Source organism: Callithrix jacchus, chromosome 11, assembly GCF_049354715.1.
Source record: "Callithrix jacchus isolate 240 chromosome 11, calJac240_pri, whole genome shotgun sequence".
NCBI lineage: Eukaryota > Metazoa > Chordata > Mammalia > Primates > Cebidae > Callithrix > Callithrix jacchus.
In genome coordinates this window covers 117,077,014-117,103,094 of record NC_133512.1, presented here as the reverse complement: position 1 = coordinate 117,103,094, position 26,081 = coordinate 117,077,014, and the positions used below count along the sequence as shown (strand labels likewise).

At 41.1% G+C, this 26,081-nt stretch overlaps 1 protein-coding gene across 5 annotated transcripts in view; it reads left to right on the top strand.

Moving 5' to 3' along the window:
* KLHDC10 (kelch domain containing 10) overlaps window positions 1–20,898 on the top strand; it is a 63,787-nt gene extending 42,889 nt beyond the window's left edge. For all 5 annotated transcript variants that reach the window (XM_035254739.3, XM_009003096.5, XM_009003095.5 and 2 more), the window contains 8 exons: window positions 4,190–4,411; window positions 5,645–5,799; window positions 7,272–7,420; window positions 9,891–9,975; window positions 11,244–11,310; window positions 12,794–12,841; window positions 15,040–15,179; window positions 15,790–20,898. In XM_035254739.3, the coding sequence (XP_035110630.1) occupies window positions 4,190–4,411; window positions 5,645–5,799; window positions 7,272–7,420; window positions 9,891–9,975; window positions 11,244–11,310; window positions 12,794–12,841; window positions 15,040–15,179; window positions 15,790–15,999 (1,076 nt within the window). In that variant the 3' untranslated portion in view covers window positions 16,000–20,898. The remainder of the gene's footprint in view (window positions 1–4,189; window positions 4,412–5,644; window positions 5,800–7,271; window positions 7,421–9,890; window positions 9,976–11,243; window positions 11,311–12,793; window positions 12,842–15,039; window positions 15,180–15,789) is intronic.
* Window positions 20,899–26,081: the final 5,183 nt, after the last annotated feature.

The window sequence follows — 26,081 nt, the reverse complement described above, 5'->3', positions numbered from 1 at the left end:
CACCAGTTTGTACCATGAGATTGGCACAAATGTGAGAAGTTTAAAGAAAGCATGAAGAAGTGGGCACTTGCATATACATTGCTGGGAGTATAAATTGGTCCATTCTATTTGGAGAGCAATATGGCCCTATAACAGTATTATATCTATAAAAATTTTTTTGTTTTGTATTTTTGCATTTATCATTTTTTCTATAAAAATGTTAAATGCATATTTCTTTGACCCAGAAATTCTCATACATTTGCTTACAAATATATATAGAGGAAGCTTCATTACAATATTATTTATAATAGTGAAAACACTGGAAACAACCTAATCTTATGTCACATTATCTCAGACAGCTAGCTTCTTTCTGCCTTTGGGCTAGACATTAAAACCCGTTTCTCTGGTTACTGTAAGTTCTTGCTTGCTCCCTGGGGTAAAGAGCAAGTCCTTGTGACATGGAAGAGAAGATGGGTCAGACATCATAGGTACATAATCCTTTAGCTTCATGTTCCCTTCTGGGTATTAAGTGTTCATCTGTGAATACAGGTTCTGTTTTAATTTTTTACTTTACATTTTCCAGTAGGAGTTCCTGAATCAGGTAAACCAATTCTATGGTAGATTTTATTAGCAGTAAGTAATTTTTAGGAAAATGGGATTTGCACATGGAGAATTTGGGGGAGGATTTAAAGAACTACTTTAGACTCTGAAACCCAATTTCGGTTTTGTCAAGGTCGAGGAGCCTATGCTATATTTCACCTAATAAAAATTAATACTTGGTCTTCATGGCATTAACCCAGACAAATTCCCATGGTTTATCCAAAATGACATGGCTTTTTAATATGTTAGTCACTCTTGGGCTATAAATATGAGAAAGAAATCTGTAGTTACTGGTGACAGAGAAGAGGAGTTGCCTTTTTACTCCCAGCTATAAGATTCCTTGACAGGATGTTTAATATTTATCAAATATTGATTAGATGCTCTTTACCCAACAGTGTGATTTGCAGAGATTGTGAAATTATTAACAGAAGCCAACAGTTGGGCTGGATCAGCACTGTGTCAGAAATAGGTGAACCACAAAATTAAAATGTTTCTAGTACCCACATTTGAAAAAGTAAAACAAATAGGTAACATTAATTTTAATATTTTTAGTTAACCCAGTATTTAAAAAAATACCATTTCAACATCTAATCAATATAAAAACTAATAATTTTACATTCACTTTTGGGTACTAAGTCTTTGAAATCCAGGGGGTATTTTACATGTAAAGCACAGCTCAGTTTGGATCACTCACATTTCTAGTGCTTAGGAGCCACGTGTTACGGAATGGCTACTGACTTGTGCTGTGCAGGCTATACTGTAAGCTCCTGAGGACAGAGGTAGTCATTGCCTTATCATTGTGTCCCAGCACCTACCACAGTACGTGGTACTGAGTACATAGGCATCATCCAATAATAATTTTTCTTTTTTTTTTTTTGAGATGGAGTTTTGCTGTTGTCACGCAGGCTGGAATGCAGTGACGCAATCTCGGCTCACTGCAACCTCTGCCTCCCAGGTTCAAGCAATTGTCCTGCCTAAGCTTCCCGAGTAGCTGGGATTACAGCTCCCAGCCACCATGCCAGCTAGTTTTTATATTTTTAGAAGAGATGGGTTTTCACCATGTTGGCCAGGCTGGTCTTGAACTCCTGACCTCAGATGATCCAACTGCCTCAGCCTCCCAACCTGCTGGGATTACATGTGTGAGCCACCATGTCTGGCCCAATATTTTTGACCTGAATGAGTGAGTAGAGAAATATGAAACTACCATTTCACAGACTCCTCAACTGTGTAATCTGTGAATTATATTTGTCACAGAAATAGTTGGCAATACACTTTTAACCTACTATATAGCCATTTAGAGAAAATGTAGAATAGACTGTATTTCTTTTCATATTTGGCCAAAAGCGGCTTTAAAAATTATCTATTTGCTTTAAGCAATACAGCAAATGACAGAGATTTTTAGAGTTCCTGTCTGCTGACCATAGTAACTCTGTTAGATTTCTTCTTTAAATTTGTCTTGCTAATTCTTAGAAAGAGGGATTTGTGTCTTGAGAACACTGCATAATGCAACACTCATTCCCTAAACCATATATCTGTTAGGCATAGTAATATCAAAGTCCACTGAGAGTTGAACACTGTTTTAATCATCCCTGTCACTGTTTACTTTGACCTGACCTTAAAGTCAGCCCAACTTCTAGTACCTGTTAGGAGCTCCACCTGTTTCAGGTGTTGTAGGTGATACGGGATAATTATCATACATGATCTTTACCCTCAAGGAACTTATCATCTATTTGGAGAAGAAAAACAAACTGGCAAAATGGGTAGAGAAAATTAAATGCCAAATGAGTTGGTTCCCAGTTTGGTTAGTGTCTAATGTGTGCCCCAGGCTTGGTTATAGGTGAATACAAATGTATTCCCCCTCCCTCAGATAGCTCACAGCCTCCTAGAAAGTTACATGTGTAAACCAATAACATTTCAACATGACAAACAACAAATGTTTGAAGCACATTAATAGTATCCAAATATGCAAATGAGAAATCTGAGACTATGCAAGGGTCAGTGACTGGCTCAAAGTAGCAATTAGAACCGGGATTCAAACTTAGACATTTATAGGAGCTTTTATTTTTACTTCCACACCACACTTCCTGTTTCAAGAGTCCTAGAAAGAGAAGTTGAGTTCTTCATTTAAGGTAAATCATAGCTCAGTAAATTTGCCAACTGATTATAGTTTGCCTGATATTCGTGTATTTACATAGTTATGTGTGATCATCTTATTAATTATACATGTATACACTAATATATGAGTAGTATGGTACTAAACTGGAAGGGTCCCAGGGTTTTATTGATGAGAAGGGCTGTTTGCACTAGACTTAGGTATTTCCTAAGTCTGTTTCCAACTAGATTGAAGGGTAGGTAGGTAGACTAGGCCAAGGGGTAAGGGAGGGACTCTGGGCTTTCCTAGCAGAGAGAAGTGTGAGAAACTGATGGTAGGACAAGGTTAGCAGGAGAACAGCTCTAACATGCTGAGCAGATGACTTGGTACTTGAGTGGCGAGGAGTTGGACCTGAGTGACTCAGTGATTCACTCTTTTTTAGTTGCTCTCCATCTGTGCACAATTTCAGTTCTTGTTTAAAAACATAACCTTAGAAAGTGGGATTTTGATGTTAAAAAGTAAATATAGAAGGCCTGTATTAGGTGGGTAATAAACGTATAACATGATTATTAGGTGTCTAGTGTTGTCCTAGTATTATCTTGATACTAGTATCTATTACCAACACGTAAAAGTGGGTTGCTCTGTAGGGTCACAACTACAGTAGCTTCTTACTCCACCCATTATATATTTAAGCATCTCTGGTTCTGAAGTTAGGCAAGGGTTTGTATAGATTGGTATGAAAATTTTAAAGATAAAAATTATTATAGAGTTTGTTTTTTTTTTACTCTAAAATAATCTTGAAGTAATTTTTAGTAAACTAGTTGACATAATTTAGACTTCAGAACACTCAAATATAAATTGTAGAAATAACTTTTCTTAGTAAACCTCTTAATAGGATGAAAGACGCTCTCTGAGATAAATATAAGGAGATTCTTTGTTAACCACCATAATATCTGGAATGTTATTTAAATTCAAAATTTTGCTGTAACTCTTTAACAGCCAGTTTTCACTTTAAGTATATAATTATATCTTGCAGAAAAATCAAAGATTTTATGTGTGTGTATTTTTATTTATACATGACTCATTCATATTCGTGATTATATTTATTTAGTTCTCTAATTCACAGTTTGATTTAGTTGGCCTGTGTTTTTTCTCCTCTAAGGAAATAAGAAAATTTGTCCTGTTAGCTTTTGGATTATTAAAACTTCCTCCTATTTTTCTTGAAAATTTCAAGTTGTCAGCCATTTTCTTGAATTTATCATGCTTTTTACAGTTATCAAAATCTGAAGGTAGTCATATGAAATAGTAGAGACTAGCTCCTTAAAATCTTAAGTGCTATATGTGAAGAAATATTATTAAGAAGTATATCCATGTTATAAATCTAAACAAATAAGAAGCATATCCATGTTATAATTCTTTCCTGATCCCCTTTTAAGGCTAAAATGGTTGTTACCTAATTTTGTTTGGACTTTTTAACTGGCAGGACAACCGGTGGAAAACTGTCCTCTTCTCTCCTAGGCCACAGACCTCCCCCAGCACGAAGTGGACATCGTTGCGTGGCAGATAATACCAACCTATATGTGTTTGGAGGTTATAACCCAGATTATGATGAATCGGGAGGGCCTGATAATGAAGACTATCCTCTCTTCAGGGAACTCTGGAGGTATCATTTTGCTACAGGAGTATGGCACCAGATGGGGACAGATGGCTACATGCCCCGGGAACTGGCATCTATGTCACGTGAGTGCAAGCAGTTCTTAACTCTAGACTTTATGGAATATCTGAGAAGCCAGGTTCAATGTCCCATATTCCTCATTAATAATTTATAATACTGTAATGTGATTTAGCTCTGCGGTTGGATAGGCTTTTACTAGGGCAATAATATAGCATGGTGATTCCAAATTATTTAGGTCCAGAGTTTGAATTCAGCTGTATATGATTTGCTTGTCAGGTGAGTTTTAGTTTTAATTTTCTAACTTGTAAAATGGGATTAATAAAATCTTAGAGGGTTCAACATAAAGTATCATGTATATGCTAGGCAAAATGTAGTATAAGGTCAACAAATGGGGCTCATGATGATGACAGTTAATAGCTGCTGAGCAAAGTACAGGCACACCTCAGAGATATCATGGGTTTAGTTCCAAACCACCATGTGGTGCCTCACCTGTAATCCCAGCACTTTGGGAGGCCAAGGTGGGTAGATTGCTTGAGCAGAGGAGTTCAAGACCAGCCTGGTCAACATAGCAAAACCTTGTCTCTACAAAAAAATACAAAAGTTAGCTAGGCATGGTGGCACACACCTGTAGTCCCAGCCACTTGGGAAACTGAGGCAGGAGGATCACTTGAGCCCCAGAGATCAAGACTGCGGTAAGCTGAGATCAAAGATGATACTTCATTTTTCTCTGCTTTGCTGCATACTTAACTGTCTTTAGCAACAGTGGTATACTGGGTAGACTGTAGTTCATAGAACTCAATATTGTTGTACACAGTGTTTAGTGAATTCCATAAACATGTGTTGAAAATGTCATATGTAACTAGCAGTGAACTATATGATATATCCTGTATAGTGGAGTTAGATCTTTTTCTGCAGAACTTTCTAGTATAGGCTATGTATCCCTTCTCTGAAATATTTGGGACCAAAAGTATTTCACATTTCATAATTTTTTTTTATTTTGAAATATTTGCATTGTACTTAGTATCCCAAATCCAAAACTTTGAAATCCAACATGTTCCAGTGAGCATTTCCTTTAAGCATCATTGTTGATACACAGAAAGTTTTGGATTTTGAAGGATTTTAGATTTCAGATTTTTAGATTTGGTATGCTCAGCTAGTAGTTAGATGTCAGTGGTTTGAGCTATCTTATAAGATCATTAAGGTAGATACGTGTTAGCTTCTCAGATATTATGGGTTTATGTGGGAACACATTGCAGGTAGCCATCATGTGAATGGAATTTGTGCTTCTCCTTCCTCAGTTGTGCTGCATGGAAACAACCTGTTAGTGTTTGGAGGTACCGGCATCCCATTTGGAGAGAGCAACGGCAATGACGTCCATGTGTGTAACGTGAAGTATAAGAGATGGGCTTTACTCAGCTGTCGGGGGAAGAAACCCAGTCGTATATATGGACAGGTACTAATCTATGGCCAATCATGGTGTATTTGTTCATATTTTTCTAGCCTGGGGATGGTGTTAGAATATTTGTAGTTGTTACCATTTTATTTTAATGGAGAAGTGTTCTTTGTGATTAGTACTTGATTTTTAGTTCTGATGTGAAATTATAATTTCTAAATCTGGTTACTTACCATGTTCTTTTCTTCTTTTCTCTTCTTTCTTTCTTTTTTTTTTTTTTAACTTTCTGTTTCTAATTCAATTTAGCTCAGGATATAGATATGTATGGAAGTTATTTTAAATGTTAAAACCCAACCTCCACCCCTACCCTCACTCCCAATAAGAGATTGGGCTCCACTGTGATTTGAGTCCTGGTAACTTTTAGAGTGATTCTTGAGTAGATGAGAAAGCACTTGGTTAAGAAATTTTTATGTGGGTCTGAGCTAAACATATATTATGCAGAGATTAGTTTAGGTTCCAGTGCTTCAAACTTTAGGTCTGAAAAGTTATATCCAGAAAGATAGGGAGCAACCCACCACACATCAGAGACTCTGAGAGTCTAAGCTTAAAACAACCAAGCTTTGGCTCCTGTCTTGACTCGCTGGCATTAGTACTGATAAACAGCTTCTGAGCCTAACTTTAAAGGAGCACACACTAGATAACTCTGTTGCTTCCACTAGAGGCCTGTAAATTTGTGTTTTTGTTTTTGTTTTGAGATGGAGTTTCGCTCTTGTTACCCAGGCTGGAGTGCAATGGCGCGATCTCGGCTCACCGCAACCTTCCGCCTCCTGGGTTCAGGCAATTCTCCTGCCTCAGCCTCCTGAGTAGCTGGGATTATAGGCACACACCACCATGCCCAGCTAATTTTTTATATTTTTAGTAGAGACGGGGTTTCACTGTGTTGACCAGGATGGTCTTGATCTCTTGACCTCATGATCCACCCGTCTCAGCCTCCCAAAGTGCTGGGATTACAGGCATGAGCCACCGCGCCCGGCGAGGCCTGTAAATTTTGAGAAGTGGATATAACAATAGCCGAAACTTACACTGAAAAGAGTCCAGTGGAAAAGGTCAAGTTCCTTGAACTCCTGACTAGGCTTTTTACTTAGGAGATTGTAGTGACCTATTTTCATATCTGCTACTTCTTGAGAGCATTTTTCTTCAGACTGCTTATAGAGAGAAGCAGCTTTCAATGGAAATGCTTATGCGCATGGGCTAGAAATTATTTGATTGGCCAGGACCCTTAAGAAACATCTTGGCAGGTAGGACTCGCTTTCCAGTTGAGTAAAGCTTTACCTTTCTAAAGGTGTTTTCCAGGTTCTTAAAATGATCTCTGGGTTCTCTAAAATCTTTAGTCCTTTAAGAGTCTGATATATTAAAAAGATTAAAAAGTACAAGAGAATTTCATAAAACCTGAGTTGGAGGTACCTGGTAAGTTTACATTCTTTAATCAAGTGTTAACAAGTCAGTCTTACTCACCTTTCCTTGTTATCCAGGCTATGGCCATCATCAACGGCTCCCTTTATGTCTTTGGAGGGACAACCGGCTATATTTACAGCACAGACCTGCACAAGTTAGATCTCAATACCAGAGAGTGGACACAGCTGAAACCGAACAACCTATCCTGTGATCTGCCGGAAGAGAGGTGGGGATCTAGGGTTAAGGCAGGTTCATTCTTTCGTGCTAGCATTTGACTCTTTCAAAGCACTGGCAATATGAAGAACCCTTTAGCCCTAGTTAGGATAACTAACTGGCTGCTGGATGTTAGATCTCAGGTAGGTTGTAAAGAAAGGGCTATAGTACAAAAAGTTCTTCTGGTGAGGAAATAGTACTTCCTTCTAAACTATACAATTTTTTCCATGGCATTTCCTCTTATACCTTAGTCTTTCTGCATTAAGATAGTAACACTTTGAAGAAGAAACCAGTGGTAGCATTTATAACTAGATTTCATATTACAGGCAAAACAATTACTTTCCAGTTACTTTTTGATTTCACCTTTTTTTTTTTTTTTTCCGAGAAAGGGTCTCACTCTGTCACCTAGGCTGGAGCACAGTGACATCATCATGGCTCACTGCAACCTCGACCTCCTAGGCTCAAGCCATTCTCCCATCTCAGTCCCCCAAGTAGCTGGGACTACAGACCTGTGCCACCATGTCCAGCTAATTTAAAAAAAAATTTTTTTTATATAGTTGAGGTCTCACCATGTTGCCCAGGCTACTTCTCAAACTCCTAGGCTCAAGCGATCTGCCCACCTTGGCTTCCCAGGGTGTTGGGATTACAGGCGTGAGCCACCATGCTGAACCTGATTTCCCTTCCTAACTTGCATATTGGAATTCTTTGGCTCATTCACTCACCGACATATCCTCAGTATAGGACACAGGGCCATACCCACAGTGATGCCCAGTAAATGATGATTGGATAGATGGAAGGAAGGTTATGTGGATAGATGGGTGGATGAATGATGGAAAGGTCATTCATTTTAAATGAATGTTCTGTTAAACACTCAAACATCACATGATTCTCTCTAGTTGCCTTCTAGTAGCAGTTGCCTCTTGGAATTAATCTCACTGAAACACTTGAAGAGATTTTTTTTCTTTTTTCTTTTTTTTTTGAGACGGAGTTTTGCTTTTGTTACCCAGGCAATGGCGCAATCTCAGCTCACCGCAACCTCCGCCTCCTGGGTTCAGGCAATTCTCCTGCCTCAGCCTCCCGAGTAGCTGGGATTACAGGCACACGCCACCATGCCCAGCCAATTTTTTGTATTTTTAGTATAGATGGGGTTTCACCATGTTGACCAGGATGATCTCGATTTCTAGACCTCGTGATCCACCCGCGTCAGCCTTTCAAAGCGCTGGGATTACAGGCTTGAGCCACCGCGCCCGACCCGAAGAGATTTTTTTTCTCTTCCAATTTGAAAGCAAAGACAGTAAACCATTTTTATTAACTCTGTTTAGACTAACCCTGTGTCTCTTTGTTGCCTCTTTAAACAAAATAGTGTATAGGTGCTAAGGAAGAATTTTTCTTAATTGTAGTATGTTAGTGGACTGATCATTGTAAAACTACCATGAGAGGACTTGAGAGATGGCTTCTTACTGCACTGATTTTGACATAATTCATTTTTTGAGCAACAAGACCTTTAGGTAAAGAAGGAAATAGATTAAGTTTTCAAAGTATTTTCACATGGTTGCTTTCTTTGAGACATTTTATGGACATATTATAAATTATTTTAGCTTTTAGCTAGACTGCTTGGCTAAAATTCTGGTAGGTGTTTTATATTATATTTACAGTTCTATGTAGCATAATTTTCTGCTAAATAAGTATCTTAATTTGCAAACTCATAGTCTAAGGCCTCTAAATGTAGGCAGATGACTTTTTAAAACTATGTAATAACTTACATAACCACAAAAGATTATAGAAAAATTTAGAAAATAGTAAGCAAAATGAAGAAAATAAAAAACCAATTCTAAATTCAAAAATAACCAGGTTTAATGTTTTAGATTATATCCTAATAGTTATTTTTTGTATATATTTATATATCTATAAATTTTTAATGCAATTGATTAAAAAAATAATGACACAGCTGGGCATGGTGGCTCACACCTGTAATCTCAGCACTTTGGGAGGCTGAGGTGAGTGGATCATGAGGTCAGGAGATCAAGACCATCCTGGCCAACATGGTGAAACCCCATCTCTACTAAAAATACAAAAATTAGCTGGGTGTAGTGGTGCGTGCCTGTAGTCCCAGCTACTTGAGGCAGGAGAATCCTTTGAACCAGGGATTGGAGGTTGCAGTGAGCCGAGATCTTGCCACTGCACTGCAGCCTGGTGACAGAGGGAGACTTCATCTCAAAAAAATAATAATAATAAAAATAGTAATAACACACAAAAAGTTCTTGATACCTTAACCACCCTCTGGTGCCAACATTGTTATTGGTTGCTTACTAAGCCTTTTATGTATATTCTGTAAGTCATATAACCAATTCACTATTGTTAAGCACTTGGGTTATTTCCAATAATTTATTATTATAAATAATGATGTAATAAAAACCTTACAGCTAAATCTTAGGTAGATCATTTTCACTTAATTATAAACTAATTTTATTGTGTATTTTCAGATACCGACATGAAATTGCACATGATGGGCAGAGGATTTACATCTTGGGAGGTGGTACTTCCTGGACAGCATATTCCTTAAACAAGGTATGTATTTAAAAAAGAAAAAAAGGGAGAGGCAGAAGGACAGAAAGAGGCATATGTCAACTAAGCAAGATAATTCTGTGACTTTAGATATTTTAATTTTTTGAGCATTTTCCTCATTAACACCTATTTTGTGTTGGATGCGCTTTATAAGGTTGAACTCTGCCCCAATATGCTCTCAGTTGACAGGTGTTATTTATCACACACTGAAAATACTTTATGAAAATTATCCCCTTATGTTGGATGAGGAAAGTGACTAAAAGGAAGGCATAGTAGCTTGAATGGAGCAACTAATTAGAATTGGAACCAGCATTCTCAGAATGTCACATCCCTATCATTATCTTTGCTGTGTATCTAAAAAGAACAGACTTGTTTAGAGCTGCACGTCACGAACTTCAGAAAGCTGAGCTCTGAAGGGCTGTTATTCATCCATTCCTGTGGCATTTCTAAAATGTCATAGTCACATATCTCAGGGGAAACCTAGATTAGGCTGTAGAGCTCCTGGACTGCCTTGAAACCTTAATGGTCTTCTTTGAGCTTTGTCAAAACTGAATTCCCACATTCCCTTACAAACACTTACAACATACAGAAGAAAATCAAGAATCACATGCATGGCAGCTTCTCATTCCAACCCTTTTTTCACTTTTTCTGTGAATTTTAAAAAGTAGGCCAGGTGTGGTAGCTCATCCCTGTAATCCCAGCACTCTGGGAGGCCAAGGCAGGTAGATCACCTGAGGTCAGGAGTTCAAGACCAGCGTGGCCAACATGGTGAAACCCCGTCTCTATTAAAAACACAAAAAATTAGCTGGGCATGGTGGCGGGCACCTATAGTCTCAGCTACTTGGGAGGCTGAGGCAGGAGAATTGCTTGAACCTGGGAGATGGAGGCCACAGTGAGCCGAGATGGTGTCACTATACTCCAGCCTGGGTGATAGAGTGAAACTCCATCTCAAAATAAAAAATAAAAATAAGAAGTGAAATCACATATGTATTTAATTTTCAACTGCCTCATTTAATGTTTTCCTTTATATTTGGAAAGACCAGAAAAAAGGAAAAGAAGAAAGACTTTTCAACTAAGAATATATGTTTACACAGGCTGCTGCTGTTAAAAGTCCAGTTTTCTGTATGGAAAATCACTGTACCTTCTGCTCAGTTTTGCTGTGAACCTAAAACTGCTCTAAAAAACAAAGTCTATTTTTTAAAAATCCATTTTCAGGCTAGCTAAAATTATAATTATTTATGTATGTGTATATGTTCTTTTTTTTCTCCAAGATCCATGCATACAACCTTGAAACGAATGCATGGGAGGAAATTGCAACAAAACCCCATGAAAAAATAGGTAAATTTAAAGTATTGATTAATTTATCTTTAACAAATGTATATTACACTTTTACTCATTTTGGAAGGAAAAAGTAATTTTACTGAGTTATGTGTCAAGTAAAATATCTGTTGGGCTGGGCGCAGTGGCTCATGCCTATAATCTCAGCACTTTGGGAGACCAAGGTGGGCAGATTACTTAAGCCCAAGAGTTTGAGACCAACCTGGGCAACATCATGAGAGCCTGTCTCTATAAAAAATACAAAAAAATATGCTGAGTGTGGTGGTGTGCACCTATAGTCCCAGCTACTCAGGAGGTGGAGGTGGGAGAATCACCTGAGCCTGGGAAATAGAGGCCATAGTTAGCCATGATTGAGCCACTACACTCCAGCTTGGGCACCTGAATGAGACCCTATCTCAAAAAAAAAAAAGAAAAATCTGTTGAACTGGTATTAGAAAATACTTGTATTCCTTAGCCCAATTATAATTTTTCCTTAGCCCTGGGCATGGTGTCTCACACCTGTAATCTCAGCACTTTTGGAGGCCGAGGCAGGTGGATCATTTGAGGTCAGGAGTTCGAGACCAACTGGCCATCATGGTGAAACTGCATCTCTACTAAAAATGTAAAAATTAGCTGGGGGTGGTGGCATGTACCTGTAATCCCAGCTACTTGGGAGGCTGAGGCAGGAGAATCATTTGAACCCAGGAGGCGGAGATTGCAGTGAGCCAAGATTGCACCACTGCAGTCCTGCCTGAGAGACAGAGAGCAAGACTCCATCTCAAATAATAATAATAAAAACACAATAATTTTTCCTTAGCAATTGAACAAAGAGGCTTTTAATGGGATTGTTGAATTATTTGGCAGAAGCTGGGAAGTATGGGTGATATAAGAAATTGGAGCTTAAATAAAGACCTACCAGCTGAGTGTGGTGGCTCATGCCTATAATCCCAGCACTTTGGGAGTCTAAGGCAGGCGGATCATTTGAGCCCAGGAGTTAGACATCAGCCTGGGCAACATGGCAAAACCCTGTCTCCACTAACATTACAAAAAATTAGCTGGGTGTGGTGGCGTGCACCTGTAGTCCCAGATATTGAGGAGGCTGAAGTGGGAGGATCACTTGAGCCCAGGAAGCAGAGGCTGCAGTGAGCCGAGATTGTGTCGCTGCACTCCAGCCTGGGCAACAGAGTGAGACTCTGTCTAAATTAAATAAAAAAATAATAAAGATCTACCTACCTCCTTGTGGGTAAAATGGCTTGGGAAAGCCACTAGCAACTCCTGTCCTTTACCTTTTGTTTCTGGCACCTTAGCATTGTACTGTTATGATGAGATTTCTGAAGGCTTTTGAATTAAGGAGGGAGTGGAAGGACTAGTTAATGTTAGCTTGATCCCATGTAACAAAGGGATTGTTTTGAGTTTCGGATAGTGTCTCTTTCACTGTGTTATATCAGTGTGATTCCCAGTCCTTCTGTAAATAATGGGACTTCTGTGTTTGTGTGTTTGGCAGGCTTTCCTGCAGCCCGAAGGTGTCACAGTTGTGTTCAAATAAAAAATGGTAAGGATTCTAAATAACATGTTGCTTCCATTTCTGTAATTGTGTCTTCTGAAAACATCTTATTTCCTAATGATAGCCCCTCAAAGAGGCTCATAACTTTGAGAAAGTTATAGGGAAATTCATAGTTATGCCTCTCTCAGCCATTTTCATAATGTAAACTAGTATGATGTTTGGGTCCCTCAGTTATAAGAGAACTCAAAAAATGGTGATAAATAAGTTTTATTGTACCACTTCAGCACCCCACACCTCAGCAGATGTCTGTGGTTATGGTAGCTAATACTAATAATCTCCACTGTTTATACTGTGGAGACCTCAGCGAACATTGTATTAAAATTGTAATAACTCCTTTAGAGTGGTATTTCATAGAGTTGATTCTGTTCTCTCTCTGATGCCAAATGGAACTCTTAGCTCATTCTTTGGCCATATTACAACTAAAGCATTGTATAGCTTCAGAAAGCAGCTGCAGCCACTTTAACTAAATGTGATAAGTGACTCCTCTCTGGGTAACCTTCCTGTCTTTTAATTTATAACTTACTTCATTGTTTGCTATAGCTCTGAAATTTCTTTCTGAAAGGAAAGTATGTATGAGTTAGATAGCCTGTAAGCTTTCAGCAACTTAGTTCAGATATAACTAGGATTGTTCTGCCATCTCTAGTACAGAAGGATTTTCTATTATGCTTTGCTTTCTGAATGAGATTTATAGATAGCGACATTGTTCACATTTCTCTCTCTGAGAATGGAACTGTACTTTAAAGTTTTCCTTGAATCCTAGCCAAAAAAGTTGCCAGTGCATTTTATAGCTTACATATTGGCTTAAACTTGGTCTAGACCTGAGTTAGGAAATTTATTCACTTACTTCTTTAAGGCCAAGCAGCGTACAAATAGAATTCAACCTTAGTTCTCCACATTTCATTTTAAGGTTCGCGTAGCCTTTGTTACAAGTTGTCTAATTAGTTATAACTGATTTTACCAGAAAACCCACACCTTTCATTTTGGGAAAGTTATTCGTAATAACTGTACAGCTCAAACAGAGCTTCAGTTTGTCCTCTTTTCTCTGAAAGCTTGGAAGAGCCTCTTTTGTGTTCCTAAACTGAGCATTGCAGTGAATGTTCCTCCTCAGGTTAAATCTACCTGGAGACTTTTGTCTCTATGGGCAGATAAATGTTTATTCTTTCCAGGACCTTATTTAAAGAAGAGTTTGCAAACTGGTGGCCTGCATATGTGTTTTGTTTGGCTTATGTGTATATTAAAAAATTTTTTTAGGCCAGCTGTGGTGGCTCATGCCTATAATCCTAGCTCTTTGGGAGGCTGAAGTGGGAGGATCACTTGAGCCCAGGAGTTCAAGACCAGCCTGGACAACATAGTGAGACCTTGTCTTAAAAAAAAAAATTAGTAGCCAAAACTAAAAAATCAAAATGTTTCCCTTTTTTTTGAGACAGAGTCTCACTGTCACCCAGGCTGGAGTGCAGTGGTATGATCTCAGCTCGCTGCAACCTCCGCTTCCTGGGTTCAAGCGATTCTCCTGCCTCAGCTTCCTGAGTAGCTGGGACTACAGGCGTGCACCACTCGCCCAGCTAATTTTTGTATTTTTTTAGAGACGGGGTTTCACCATGTTGGTCAGGCTGGTTTTGAACTCCTGACCTCGTGATCCACCTACCCCAACCTCCCAAAGTGCTGGGATTGCAGGCATGAGCCACCATGCCCGGCTCACAAAATGTTTCATCTTTAAAAACATACCCAGATTTCTACCTTGCCTTGAAAAAAATAGACAGTCCGGCACTTGCCAACCTTAAGTCTCTTATGGTGTCAAACAGCTAGAGCTGCATAGTTGTCACCACTTTTAGAGCATGAGCATTCCTGTCTGTTTTCCTGAGACTTCTGTTTATCTTCCCTAGACCCCCTTGTTCATTCACTTTCCGTGCCTGGAATCTGTAGGTATGTGTTTGAATTTGGAAACTTTGACATGAAGACTCCTTAGAGGTTTGCATCCTTAGTCCCACTGAAGACCCCGATATACTGTCTCAGTTCTGTTGAGGAGCAAGACAACAGCATGAGAGACTGCACAGCAGAAGTCCTCTGTGTCATGGGGCAGTCCACTTCACTGTCACATGTCAGCTGGCTGTGTGATCTACTATAAAACACTCCGTAGCTTTGGCTCTTTTCCTTGATGTGATCTTTGCTTTCTCTTTTCTTCATAGATGTATTCATTTGTGGGGGCTATAATGGAGAGGTGATCCTGGGCGATATCTGGAAGTTGAATCTGCAGACTTTCCAGTGGGTGAAGCTCCCAGCTACCATGCCCGAGCCAGTTTATTTTCACTGTGCAGCTGTTACACCAGTAAGTTTTGATTTTCATACCTTCCTTATGTAGTTACAGATGATAAGGAAATCTTTTTAGAGATACTAGCAAGAAAAAAACCCGGATATAGGCACACCAACCTCCTTCCCAAAGCTAGGCCCTCCTCTGAGAAAAGAGGAGAAAATTCATCACACCCAAATTTGAGAGAATAACATCAATGTAAGAGAAATGGTACCTGTGGCATTCTGGCCCTGACCGTGACGTCAAAGGTGTTTCCTGGAAGGGCGGAATAGTTTTACTTCCTTGACACCATATTATTGAAGATCCCACTGGTTTCTTGAAGGCGAAGGCCTTTATTTTCATCTTTGTATTCCCAGTATTTGGCACCTTGGATACTTAATATAGCCTTAGTTTAATATTAGTTAATAGTGAAATTGTTTGTTGATGTAAAAAAAATTCATATATATATAGTTTTTCCCTTAGTAATTCGTTAATTATTTAAACCCTCTTGATCTCCACATGATATTGGAATCAGTGAGGAATTCTTGTTTCTTCTTGATTCCATCTACTGTACTCTTTCCCCACTGAGTCTTCAGCCTTGTGTCTGTTTCTCTCTCATTTGAATTTGTCCTCTTTTGACTACTCATAGGCTGGTTGCATGTACATTCATGGAGGAGTGGTGAACATCCATGAAAACAAACGGACTGGGTCACTGTTTAAGATCTGGCTGGTGGTACCTAGCCTGCTGGAACTGGCATGGGAGAAGCTGCTTGCGGCCTTCCCTAACCTTGCAAACCTCTCCCGAACACAGCTTCTGCACCTTGGACTCACACAGGGACTCATCGAACGCTTGAAATGAGGATTTCTGGACTGTTCATTGATACTGGAAATGTTAATTTAAAAAGACTCCTTTATTTATGAGCAGTGTAGAATGTGCTACAAAAAGGATTGGTTACCCTGATCAAGGCCTTATTTAGAAAATACATCAGATGCCTTTCTGTAAATTGGTTTTTCAGTTTATGGACATCTCACTTTCCCATGTGCTTCTTCTTTGCTTCTATTTCTCCTGCCCTATTACATGCACATGACCTCACATATTCCCTCTTCCTTCTCGGTGGAGTTAAGGGAAAGTCCGAAAGTACCTTAGCAACATTTTCAATCAAGACAGATTCCTTTTGAAAGGAATTCTGAAGTTCCATGTCATACAATCTTCCAGAAATGAAAACATCATCAACATAAACAAACATGAAATTAAAGAATTTTTACATCTAGCAACAGCAACAACCACAGGTTTAGGGGATCGATTGAGAAGGCTAACCTTGAGAATCTCGAAGGTTACACTTGAACCTAGATGTTTCACTGAGTGTTTTCAAGATGTGTCTAATTGAGTAGTAGCTGGATCTGACGGCAGCAGTGGTTACCATCTTGTTGCATAGATACTCACAGCTACCCTTTAGCTTTGAAGGAAGGTTAAGCAGCCCAGCAACTCTTGGTTAGTGGTTTCTTTCTCATCTTCATGGTGCCAGCACTGGTTAGAGCTGGCTTTGTCAAAGGACTTGTGTGTGTGTGTCGTGGTCGTGCTGTTCGTTGTTGCTCTTCGAAATTATGGCACCAAGAATGTTTCAAATAGAAAAACCTGTGGTGGCCAAAAGTTCTTCATTCTGGCAGTTTTGAAACTCTTCTGCTTATTAACGGTTTTAAATATCTCTTTGACTTCTTCACGAAGACTTGTAGACCCTAAACATGTGGTGTAAATGCCGTGTAATGTGAACGCAAGCTCCGGAGAGAGGCCAGAGAAAAGTCAGGCAGGGGAAGCCTGCATCCTCTGAGCTTGTGAACTTGGCTTCTGCTGGTCTTTGGCTGTCATCGTGGCCATTTTCTTTTCTAATCTCTGGACCAGGTAGGTACCTGCCATTTTCTCAGGCAGCTGGTCCTTGATTTTTCCCTTAGCTTGTTGCCTTCTTTTCTGTCTGCTTTATTGTGCATGGTGCTGTGAATAATTGTCTAGTAATTGGATAAAAGGTCTTGGGGGTGAAGCCACAGGTCATCCTTCCTGAAGAACCAAGTATCATTTAAAAACTAGCACGAGGAAGGAATAAAACTGAGTAGCATTCTTTTTTTTTTTTTTTTTTTTTTTGGTGTGAAATTTTCATTCTGGTTTGATTTTTTTTTTTTTTTTTTAATTCTAAAAAGAAGAATGACATACATTTTCACTTGCTTCGCTATCAGGCTGCTAGGGGAGCTGAGCAAGAGGCTCGCCATGCGCATGTGTAAGCCGCAGGTGTATTCAAGGTGCTGAAGGCGCGCAAGGGCAGCGTCCTCCCGGGGCCGCCTGGCAGCAGGAGACTCGTGTGGGAGAGTGGGGACACATCTTTCCTTTAAGTGCCTCTTTTTCACCTAGCTTTTAAAGTTCTTCTTTTTCCTTCATCTCAGAAGGGATCTCTTCAGCTTTTGTGTGGATTTGAAATTACCTTTGAGCTATGGTTAAAAAGTTACCATCTGGTATTCAGTTCTGGGAGTGAGAAAACCGCAGCCTCTAGACGTGTGCTCCTAATTCCTAAGCCTTATCATACCATCCCCTCTGTGATGGGTTGAGTTGATGGAGCCTGTATTCTGCAAAGTCTTACAATAGCCATGCATCTGTGAACTTGGGTCCTTTCTGGGGAGTGAGGGATGTGGGAGAGAGGCAGGAGAAGGAGCAGCTCCTCTAGGGCCCATCCCCCCACGTCTCACCATTAGCAGTCTGTGTAGCACCTAACCTCCCGCACCCACTGCCTGGCTTGCTCCTCCGAGCTCTCCCAGGGTAAGTCAGCCTGAGCAACTCCGTCAGACCAGAGCAGAGCTTTTCTGCATGACGTCAGCCTGCCTCTGGATATTTGCGGGAAATATATCCCAGATTGAACTAGCCAGGCTGTCTAGGGTGGCAAGAGGATTCTTGTCCCGGATTTATACAGGGACCAAAGACTGAATGCTCAGCCTCTGTGCTTAGACTTTCATGGTCCTCAGGAGAGAAGTGAGTCTCTAGCCCTGCTACACCAGAGAGGTGAAGAGAGATGGGGTCTCTTCCAGCCACACTTGCTGGCATCCTTTGTTGAGCCTTCTGAGGGTAGTCGTCTTTGAGGTAGGCTTTGGAGGCCTGACATCAAAGACCTGTGTGTGTTATTTTCAAAAAAGTATATATCCTTGGTCTAAAGTGTCTTCTTTTAATATAACACTAGTAAAAATGATGTGGTATGACCAGCACTGAGTGCTATAGAACCACACACATGCACATGTTCTGGATGCCAAATGAGACTGTGTGAATGACGAAGTGTAGATAACTAGTTAGGTAGGGGTCATCAGGCATTCAGTATACCTAAAACCAGCACTCGGAATTCCTGACACTGTTTACTTGATTTAGGAAAGTTTATGCCTGCTGCTTCTCTGCCTCTTTGAGGTACTCCCAGCCGTCTTACTACAGTCCTGTAAATTTAAGTGCAATATATAGAAACATATGGATATATACATATTATATATAGGGTGTAACTATAAAGCAGGTAGACTACTTTTTTGTGTCTGTCCTGGGGAAGCTAGCTCATTACTTTAGAGTCAAATTATGCCAAGAATTTTAGGTGTGATCGGCTGGCTTAAGCCAACTCATGGTAAAGCTGGATTTTCAAGCCCATGTTTTCTTACTCCAGCTCTTAGAGTCTCATTGTTCCTTCAGTTTGTTAGAGCTGAACTTTTTTTCCCGTCATTTTTGTACTATCTCATGTTTGCATGTCTTACATTTTGTTGCCCAAGAACAAGGAAGTTCATCTGTAAGGAATTTCCTAAATGGAGAATTTTAACCTAGCATTCAATATGATTAGTTCTCCCATGCATACACTAATTTAAATGAAGAAAATGATGCTTTCCACATTTAATACTTTCCACATCTTGGAAAAACTATAAACCAATACAGAATAGATTGAAATCTTAACTATCCTTCCCAGGCTAGAAGAAAAGCTTTCCATTGGCAGAATCTCCTTTTATCAGGTCCATAATGATATGATGTAAAAATTTGCTTTAAGCCATTCACGCTCTTACTTAGCTAGATTTTAAAGTATAATAAGCATATTAACATTTTTAAGCAAAAATTATCTTAAGAGTAACCTCTGGTTATCCAGAGTATCAAGAGTAAAGCACAGATCATTGAACTCCATAGATAATCAGTGAATCCATTTTTCCATCAAACAATCAATTCATTTTTATTTCTTTTTCCTCCCTATCATTTCCCTCTTTTTCCTTAGAATGGGGCTAATGAGTAGTTAGAAAAGGAAAAGGAACAATCAGGGAGGAGCTGGCAACCAGTGACCATTTAAGCAGCTGATTGCCTGTAATCAGTCAGTCTGAACAATTAGAACGCTGAACTTAGGAACCACAGGTGGTAATCCTGTTTAGATGTAACTCTTCAGCATCATCTCCTGCCCTGAGCTCTAGGCCATCTCTTCTCTAACTACCAAAGAACTCTTAGTATCTATGGGAAGAGAAAGCTGTGTGCGACACAGAGGAAATTCCATTATTTGAACATGTTTATCTGGCTCTTAACAAATACTTGCTTTTCCTCTAATCTTGCAAGAGCCGTGGCTCTGCCGTTTTCCACAGCTTGGCCTGTAGGAAAGGTTGAATGATCCTCTAAGACTGTGCTGGTCTTAGTAGTCTGTAAAACCGATTTGTTTTTTGTTTGGTCTTACAGATGTTTAGAAAGTGGCACAGGGTACTGAACTGTCTACCTGCCAGCATTCTGATGTAGCACAAAAACCCATTTTCCTTTATTTTTTGTATTTTTTAAAAATTTTGCTGGCATTGAGCTCTAGGATGGATGAGGGTTTATGGTCCTCTGATCATAAGCTCCACTCTAAAAACTGGTCCCTGTTAGCTGAAATTGCTTTGGTTCTCCAAATGCCTTGAACACCAGGCATACTCGCAGGGCCTGAGGTAGGCTCGACAGAGTTCTGGGACCTCCGTGTGCATTGCCACCAGATCCTGCCCAGCCATGGCCTTTCCCTTGTAAGGTCGTTGGATTCAGCCAAAAGCGGCCTCTTCCCTAGTGTGGCATTATGAACAGAAGTTCTGAGTTGTGCTTCAAAGGTAGTTCCATCTTTCTAGTGTAATTTTCATGTTTTTAATTTGGAAAAAAAAAAACTTTTTGTAAGTTTTTTAAAGGCCCTGCTTAGTCAGTGTACAGGTGAGTCAGAGGCAGTTTTCAGAAAAAACAAAAACAAAAACAAATTTCACCAAGCGGTAGTAATTGTTGTTTTACCAGTTACACATTTAGAATGTAAAGGAGGTATTAGAAAACACTCTCTAAAGCCACTTCCTTGTGCACAGTCTGCACAGGGAGAGCACAGGCATCTCCCTGGAAAAGCACCTGCCAATGACGAGTTTCCTGGAAGAACCTAGGCAAGAAAGGAAGCCTCTTTCTGAGACACCGTCTTTGAGAGGCGAGCCTAGCTTTGCTCTTCCAACAGGGTTTGCTTGGGCCACACACAATGCTCGCCTTACTTTAAAGCTATTTGCCACAGTCTTGTTAAATAGTGTGGATGTCCTTTTGCAGTCTGGTGTGCATGCCATATGATCAGGACAGCTTTTCCACTTTACTCGGTTTCCTACAAACAAACAAGTAGGAAATATAGTGAATTTACCCTAAAATGTCCAATCTGTATTTATGTACCTTGTCAGTGTTTTGCTGTTGGTTTTCTAAAACAATCTGATCAATAAATCTTATCCAAATCAATTCAGTTCACGGCCACCTTGATTGTCTGATGGTAATTTGTGTGTACGTGAGTGCACCTATATGATAGAAGCGTCCGTCCTCCCTGCCTCCACCGCCCCCACCAGGCTCAGCTTTTCTCTGTAATATCTGTGAGTCATCTGCCTTCCACCCCCATTCCACTGTGAGTTCTTTATCCGCTCACTATCTGGAACTCCTGGACACACAAGAGTTCCCTCACCAGCATACTGCTCCCTCCACAAGGACAAGGGAGCAACTGTAGGGCAGCCCATACTCCGTCTTACCACCCCACCCCCCTGTTCCCCGAACCAAAACTAGACAAGTTTGTATAGTTATATCAAGACTCTTCTGAAGGGCTGGAAGAGCTACAGGGAGTTCAAGGGGGAAATGTGAACCTGTATGTACAGTCATAGGACTAACTTTATGATCTGAGGGAAGAGCCCCAGGAGGAGCTGAGCCCTGTGCAGGGGTCCTTTGGGGATGAAACTATACTTCCTAGCTCTGCCCTTGGTCTTCCAGATACTTCCCTCACCAAAACCTCTGTTTTATGATGCTGTGATCTCTAATCCTCTAACCCTTCTCCCTGTAGGACTTTTCTCCACGTCTGTTTAGTCCAGAGTAGGTAGGCAAGGATACTCCAAGCCTGGTCACTTTTAAGGTCTCCCTTCTAGAATTGCATAGATGCCTCTTATTTTTCAGTGTTTCCATTGGTTAACTGTTGGATGGAAAACATCCTCTATGGACAAATAATCTTAGCTATTGGCCGGGTGCGGTGGCTCAAGCCTGTAGTCCCAGCACTTTGGGAGGCCGAGGCGGGTGGATCATGAGGTCGAGAGATCGAGACCAACCTGGTCAACACAGTGAAACCCCGTCTCTACTAAAAATACAAAAAATTAGCTGGGCATGGTGCCGCGTGCCTGTAATCCCAGCTACTCAGGAGGCTGAGGCAGGAGAATTGCCTGAACCCAGGAGGCGGAGGTTGCGGTGAGCCGAGATCGCGCCATTGCACTCCAGCCTGGGTAACGAGCGAAACTCTGTCTCAAAAAAAAAAAAAAAAAAAAAAAAAAAATTAGCTATTACAATAATCATCTACGAGGAAGAAGAGAAAGAATTTCTACCCGTTCATCCACCGTTAACACTTTTATCATGCAGAGTAGTCTTCTTTCCTTGGGTTTATTTCTCCTACCTCTTAACTGTACTCCCCTCCAACTTACCTGAAATGAGAATGGACCCTATACGTTTTAGTCTTTAGATCAGCCGGAGCTTTGAAAGGGACTCGTCTGTGCATTTGATTTGGTTCTTAGATAAGGCGTCTGAGAGCCGTCTTGGCCTAGTGGGACGGGCTTCAGTGGCCTAGTTGGTTTGCATGGTTTTGTTCTTCCAGTTTATACGTGTAAATTCTAGTTTATCAAAAATGATGTTATTAGGCTACTATAACTGAACAACCACATTCTCTTGTAGTTAATCTTCTGCAGCAATTGCTTGAGGAATGAAAGCACTGGTAAAACCATCCACTCTCCCTACTGCCTTCAAATGAAGGCCAGGTTCTAGCCCAGAGCTAGACCAATAGAGCTTTCTGCAGTGGTGGAGATGTTCTGTATCTACACCGTCCAATATGTAGGTAGCCACAGGTCACATGGGGCTTTCAAGTACTTCAAATGTGGCTAGTATGGCTGAGGAACTGAATTTTTATTTAATCTTCATATATTTATATAGAAATAGCCACACATGGCTAGTGGCTGCCTCTTAGTGCAGTTCTAGGAAGAGATGACCTGCGGGTTAGGAGATGAGGCTCTGCTCTTGGCTCAGTCCGTAATGGCCCTGTTCTGTGTGCAACTTGCTTTTCTCTGGGTCTTGGTTTACTCATCTATCAAATGTGAGGAGGTTGGCTAGATAATCCCCAAGATCTAACATTTTTTATTTGGGATGTTTGGCCAAAAGCCTGGAGCGTAATGCTGAGTACCGTAGGTGCACAGCACTAGGACTATAGCTCCCTCAACTTGATCATGATCTGAAGATCACTGACCCCACCGTGGAGGGAGGTCTGCTGCCTGCTCCAGGTGGTTCCTTAGCAAGTGCCACGCTCAGGATTTCCACTTGCATAGTGCAAGGTTCAAGAAAAAGCACTGACAATGGAGGAGAGACTAGAACAAGGCCACTGCCAGGCCACCTGTAATCACTGGTTTCAAAACCATGATGCATACTTGTTAAAAATACAGATTCCTGGGCCCAAACCCCAAGGATTAAACTTTAGTAGGTGTGTAATTTTTTTTTTTTTTTTTTTGAGACGGAGTCTCTGTCAGGCTGGAGTGCAGTGGCGTGATCTCAGCTCACTGCAACCTCTGCCTCCCATGTTCAAGCAATTCTCCTGCCTCTGCCTCTCAAGTAGCTGGGATTACAGGTGTGCACCGCCACACCCAGTTAATTTTTGTATTTTTAGTGGAGATGGGGTTTCATCATGTTGGCCAGAATGGTCTCGATCTTCTGCCCGCCTCAGCCTCTCAAAGTGCGGGGATTACAGGCATGAGCCACTGCGCCCCATCTAGGTGTACAATTTTAATAAACTCTTTAATTGATTCCAATTCAGCTGGTTTAAGACATTTGGGCCTAACTGGCCAGTTCCGGCCAAGATGAGAGACTTTGCTACTTACTTTTCACTGTCATATTTCATTGTCCAGCAGGGGACTTCACCACAAAGGCCAGAATGAACATTTCCCAATCCTTGCCCCATTAGAACTCAGCGACAGACTGAGTACACAAGTTTCCTCTGCTTCTTCTTGGAGAACCACTAAAAATAATAACAAAATGGCCCGAGTTTCCTTTTCTCTGAAATAGGGCTAATAATAGTAACCTCTCTCCATACTACTGTGTGGCTGAAATAAGCAGATATGGGTAGAGTGCTTCCAATGACACCTGGCATGTAGTAAGCATTATGGAGAGATTGACTGTGATTGCTGTCTAGCTGGTGGAATTAGAAAAGTGAAATCTTTACTAAAAATTACAAAGTTAACCAATAAAGAAGACATGAAATGTAGGACAGGGAGGGAGACTGATGATGCAAGTGAGCTGAGTCCTGCTGTCCACAGCAGGAAGGGGATACGCAGAATGTCTCAGATCGAAGCAATAGCAGGTAACACATGTGGATCAGAGAGGTAAAGGTGGGTATCTGACCAGGTACGGTGGCTCACGCCTGTAATCCAGCACTTTGGGAGGCCAAGGCGTGCACATCACTTGAGGTCAGGAGTTTGAAACCAGCCTGGACAACATGGTGAAACCCTGTCTCTATTAAAAACACAAAAATTAGCCAGGCATGGTGGTGAGCACCTGTAATCCCAGGGAGGCTGAGACAGGAGAATTGCTTGAACCCAGGAATTGGAGGTTACAGTTAGCTGAGACAGCACCATTGCACTCCAGCCTGGGCGACAGAGCAAGACTCCATCCCACCAACAACAACAAAAAAGAGGGTCGGGTTTGGTGGCTGATGCCTGTAATCCCAGTACTTTAGGAGGCTGAGGCGGGCGGATCACAAGGTCAGGAGATCGAGACCATCCTGGCTAGCACAGTGAAACCCCGTCTGCACTAAAAATTCAAAAAATTAGCCGGGCATTGGTGGCGTGCAATTGTAGTCCCAGCTACTTGGGAGGCTGAGGCAGGAGAATCACTTGAACCCGGGAGACAGGTTGCAGTGAGCCAAGATTATATCACTACACTCCAGCCTGGGTGACAGAGCGAGATTCTGACTCAAAAAAAAAAAAGTGAGTATTAAAAAAAAAGCTGCAAGAGCTCACAGTAGTGAGAGTCACAAGGCAGAGAGGGGCTGCAGCAGGGACTGCTGGTTTTTGAGTGTGAACCTGTTTTTTTTGTTTTTTGTTTTTAATTTTTAGACAAGAGTCTCGCTCTGTCGCTAGGCACCAGGCTAGAGTGCAGTGGCGTGATCTCGGCTCGCTGCAACCTCCGTCTCCCCGGTTCAAGCAATTCTTCTGCCTTAGCCTCCCAAATAGCTGGGATTACAGGCACACACCACCACACCCAGCTAATTTTTGTATTTTAGTAGAGACAGGTTTCACCATGTTGGCCAGGATGGTCTTGATCTCTTGAACTTGTGATCCGCCCGCCTCAGCCTCCCAAAGTCCTGGGATTTGTACAGGCCTGAGCCACCGTGCCTGGTCTTTTTTTTTACTTTTTCCCACTTCTTTTTTGTTTGTTTGTTTGTTTTTGAGACGGAGTTTCGCTCTTGTTACCCAGGCTGGAGTGCAATGGCACGATCTCGGCTCACCGCAACCTCCACCTCCTGGGTTCAGGCAATTCTCCTGCCTCAGCCTCCCGAGTAGCTGGGACTACAGGCGCACGCCACCGTGCCCAGCTAATTTTTGTATTTTTAGTAGAGACGGGGTTTCACCATGTTGACCAGGATAGTCTCAATCTCTTGACCTCGTGATCCACCCGCCTCTGCCTCCCAAAGTGCTGGGATTACAGGCATGAGCCACCGTGTCCGGCCTTTTTCCCACTTCTTAAAGCAGAACCTTCTGCAGCTCTTAAAGCAGAACTCTTCTTCAGAATACTGCGAGCCTGGGTCTCTTCTGACCACATAAGAAGGGGTGATTCAAAGCGTGCTGCTGGAGTATTCCTATTTTCAAGGTCCTCCCTGATTCAGATGCAGCCTGACTGGAATCTTGGGAATCTTTGATTTAAAAGACAATCCTAGAGGCTAGTGGAAAGAAAAAATGGAGAGGAGGGAGGAGGTTTTTAAAAAGTACACTCTGTCAAATATTAGGTGTGAGATTTTTGTTTGTTTTTATTTGCGATAGGGTCTTGTTGTGCCACCCAGGCTGGAGTGCTGTGGCTGGATCACAGCTCACTGCAGCCTCAACCTCCCAGGCTCAAGTGATCCTCTTCCCTCAGCCTCTCAAATAGTTTGGACCACAGGCATGCACTGCCACGCCTGGCTTACCTGTGATTTCATCATGTCACCCAAAGCCTATTCCTTACCATCCTGTCCGTAAAATCAAACAAGAACGTTATTGTAGGGCAGAGATTTTTTCCTTTCATCCACAGCCAGGTGAGAGGAGGAAGTTTTGAGTGACATACAAAGCCAACCCAGCCAATCTGCTTGGCTTACACTGGCCTTGCCGTCTCAAATGTAAAAGCGAGAGGCTTCTCAGATTCTCCAGCAGCCAGCTCAGCAG